Genomic DNA, 2,805 nt, shown 5'->3' with positions numbered 1-2,805 from the left:
CTGAGTCTTTTATAGGAGTAAAGATTTGGTCTGGATTTAGCCCAATAACCAAAGATGGTTCACTGAGTAAGCCATTGGCCCGCTTTTGACCCGTTTTTGATTTTGTTTCATGCTCCATCACTGAACATGACATCCCTATCAGTCGCAGTACAGGATCCTTAGCACTCACAAAATACCTCTAGCACTCCAATTCAAGACTCCCAGCACTCGCAGGGTAAAACCCCTAGCACTCATAATATTTTCTCCACCCGGCTTTGCTACATCAACGGGCTATTACGGGCCTTTAGGGGAGAGGCGATTAATTAGGAGAAGAAGGTTAGTTAGCCCAATTAAAAAAGGACAAGTCAGCTGGTCTGTAAAAGTCCGTCAATATAGTCAGTGTATCTAGCATTTTTGCTCTCCACCACAGTAGTTTGGGCTAAAAGCTAGATCTACACCTAAAAATGGTGCTAAAACACGTTGACAAGAAATAAAGAGCTCCCAGCTCTTATTATTTCGATATACAGAACGCCTGGAATCGAAGAGCGGATTTTGAACAGAGCAGATAAAAGAAGTCCAACATAGTCTGTGGAAAGTGCAAAATAAACGTGGTTGGCAACGGCATGATGCACAATGAATGAATGCTCTTCATCAGTACTGCGGCAGGGTGCACTCGACGCCGGGCACCTTGCCGGCCTCGTGATCGGCGCAGTAGTCGTATATTCTGTACTTGTCCTGCACCCACCGCATCTTCCCCCGCTGTTCGCCGGTGAGCCCGCCACAGGCCCCGAACGCCGCCGCGCATGTGTAGACGCAGTCGCCGCCGTAGCACTCGCAGACGTCGAGGTCGATGCCGCGGTAGCTGGCCACGAAGGGCGCGCGGGTCCAGTCGGCCCTGACGCGGCCGCCCTGCGTGGCCCAGTCCTCGGCCGCCCAGATGCTGGAGTAGGCGTACATGGGGCGGCTCGTCGGGAAGGCCACGCCGTGGGTGCGCTCGTAGTTGCGGAACGCCCGGATGGGCGTCCCGTCGACGTACCAGACGATCGTGCAGGGCGTCCAGGAGATGGTGTAGTTGTGGTAGCCGTCGGTGGGGTCGAACCAGGGGCGGAACTGCATCTCCTTGCCGCCGACGCCGGCGGCGTAGACGTTGGTGTGCAGCGTGTATGGCTGGCCCGTCTCGTTCCCCAGGAACTCGAAGTCGATCTCGTCGTGGTCGTCTCCCACCGACGATGTCTGCAAACAATCAAACGCCGGCATCGCTTAATCCTTGAAGAATGAAAAGGTTCGTCGATGCAGATATCTATGATCGATTAGGAGCAGAGCAGCTGCTTACGTAGTATGTCGTGACGGTGCCGGCGGAGTCGCCCTTGACGAGTTGGATCATGGTGGACACCGTCCCGTATATGAACTGCCTCTTGGACCGGATCATCGAGCCTGACCAACCATACATTCATTCATGCTGATAGTCAGAACTCAGAAGAGAACTCGATGAGAAATACAGAAGTTGTGAGGTTGAAGAAAGACCTGATGAGTTGCTGACGAGGGCGAGGGAGAGGCTGTTGCCGCCGTCGTAGGTCCAGCAGTTCTGGGGCTCCCACGTAGCGTCGCATTCGTCGTAAAAGTTGCCGCCAGACACGAGGCCAAGAACCAATGCAAAAGCTAGAGCTATCACTGGAACCAACGCTCCCGGCTTTCCCATCTTTGCTGGACGACGTCAAGATCGACTATCTATGTATCTATGAAATCTATGCTTTGTCTTGAGAGATTGATAGACGAGCTAGGGAGAGATATATAGTGCCTTGAGCACGTCGGAATATGATATCGACGGATGGATTGGAGGCGTGTGGAATGATGAGGAGAGGAAAGTAAAGCTGGTGTGGTGTCGCGGACACGTAGCTTCATGACTTTGCTTCGGCGACGTGCCTGACATGGCAGGCAGGGCATACTTGTGCCGGACGTCTTGAAAGGCATCGGGCCGTTGCCCCTCCCACCAGCATCATTGCTCCGCTGCCCGGCGACCGGCGTGCATCATTCTTTCTCTGCAGTCTGCACCGCAATGCAAACGAAGAAAGACAAGTCTCCTTCTTTTTTTCCGACAACTACTAATTATTATGATTTTTTTACGGGCTAATTATGATTACACGGGTGACGAACCGAAGAGGAATACTTGCTCCAGAGGATGAATCAAGTATCAAGGTCTGCCTGACTCGTCTGTAGATTACTTTCTCCAAAATCGCACAGTGACCCACATATGCGCGGGCAACTTATTTATTCCACATTTAAGTTTCACTTGAGATATAAGAGTTTATGTGAATGAATAGTTTGTTTTGGTTTTGATCTAGACGGTGCCGGCCTGGATGAGCGCAAAGCCTGGCCGAATTTGAAACAGCCTCCGGCTTGGCATGGCATGAGCATCCGCGTCGTGTGCGCTGGTCGAGCTCTACCTCAACCTCTTCGGCTGGCTTCCGGTGTGGCGCCTCCATGCTCGCCGCCATGTAGTGTTGGTGTCATCACTAGCGCCTCCTTGGTAAAGTACCCTTGTCATGATTCATGATGATGTTGATTTTGGGTTTGACGAACTCCATGAGTTGTTCAATCAATTATGTTGATGATGGCCATGACTGTGAAGCTCGCCGAAGTGTTGTCTGGACAAACTTACCGACCAAGGTCGATGAATTTTCCCGTAAATTTTGAGGACCATTTTTTTAGTTTTTTTTACTTGGAGGGCCAGACCGATCAGATGCTAATAAATAGCTTGTCAGACCGATAAATCGACCCAACCTATTAACACAGCCGATGTGGCATAATTTTAGTTGTGAGAGAGCA

General features: G+C 51.2%; 1 protein-coding gene across 1 annotated transcript; it reads right to left on the bottom strand.

Moving 5' to 3' along the window:
• Positions 1-465: 465 nt before the first annotated feature.
• Positions 466-1,723, bottom strand: LOC119367191 (xyloglucan endotransglucosylase/hydrolase protein 15-like). Its single transcript, XM_037632781.1, has 3 exons — positions 1,504-1,723; positions 1,313-1,413; positions 466-1,212 (listed from the first exon to the last, which is right to left on the bottom strand). Exons 1-3 carry the CDS (start codon positions 1,676-1,678, stop codon positions 631-633), a joined length of 858 nt encoding a protein of 285 aa, XP_037488678.1. The 5' UTR covers positions 1,679-1,723; the 3' UTR covers positions 466-630.
• Between the last annotated feature and the right edge of the window lie 1,082 nt (positions 1,724-2,805).

This window comes from Triticum dicoccoides, chromosome 2B (assembly GCF_002162155.2).
Source record: "Triticum dicoccoides isolate Atlit2015 ecotype Zavitan chromosome 2B, WEW_v2.0, whole genome shotgun sequence".
In the NCBI taxonomy this organism is placed as follows: Eukaryota; Viridiplantae; Streptophyta; class Magnoliopsida; order Poales; family Poaceae; genus Triticum; species Triticum dicoccoides.
This window is presented reverse-complemented; position numbering and strand designations above follow the sequence as displayed.

Bases quoted from the DNA above. Each gene is read 5' to 3' on its own strand.
- LOC119367191 (XM_037632781.1), bottom strand. From the start codon at position 1,678: ATGGGAAAGCCGGGAGCGTTGGTTCCAGTGATAGCTCTAGCTTTTGCA. The intron at 1,414-1,503 runs GTCTTTCTTCAA...ATGGTTGGTCAG, and splicing joins CCTCGTCAGCAACTCATCAG to GCTCGATGATCCGGTCCAAG. The intron at 1,213-1,312 runs GTAAGCAGCTGC...GATTGTTTGCAG, and splicing joins GCACCGTCACGACATACTAC to ACATCGTCGGTGGGAGACGA.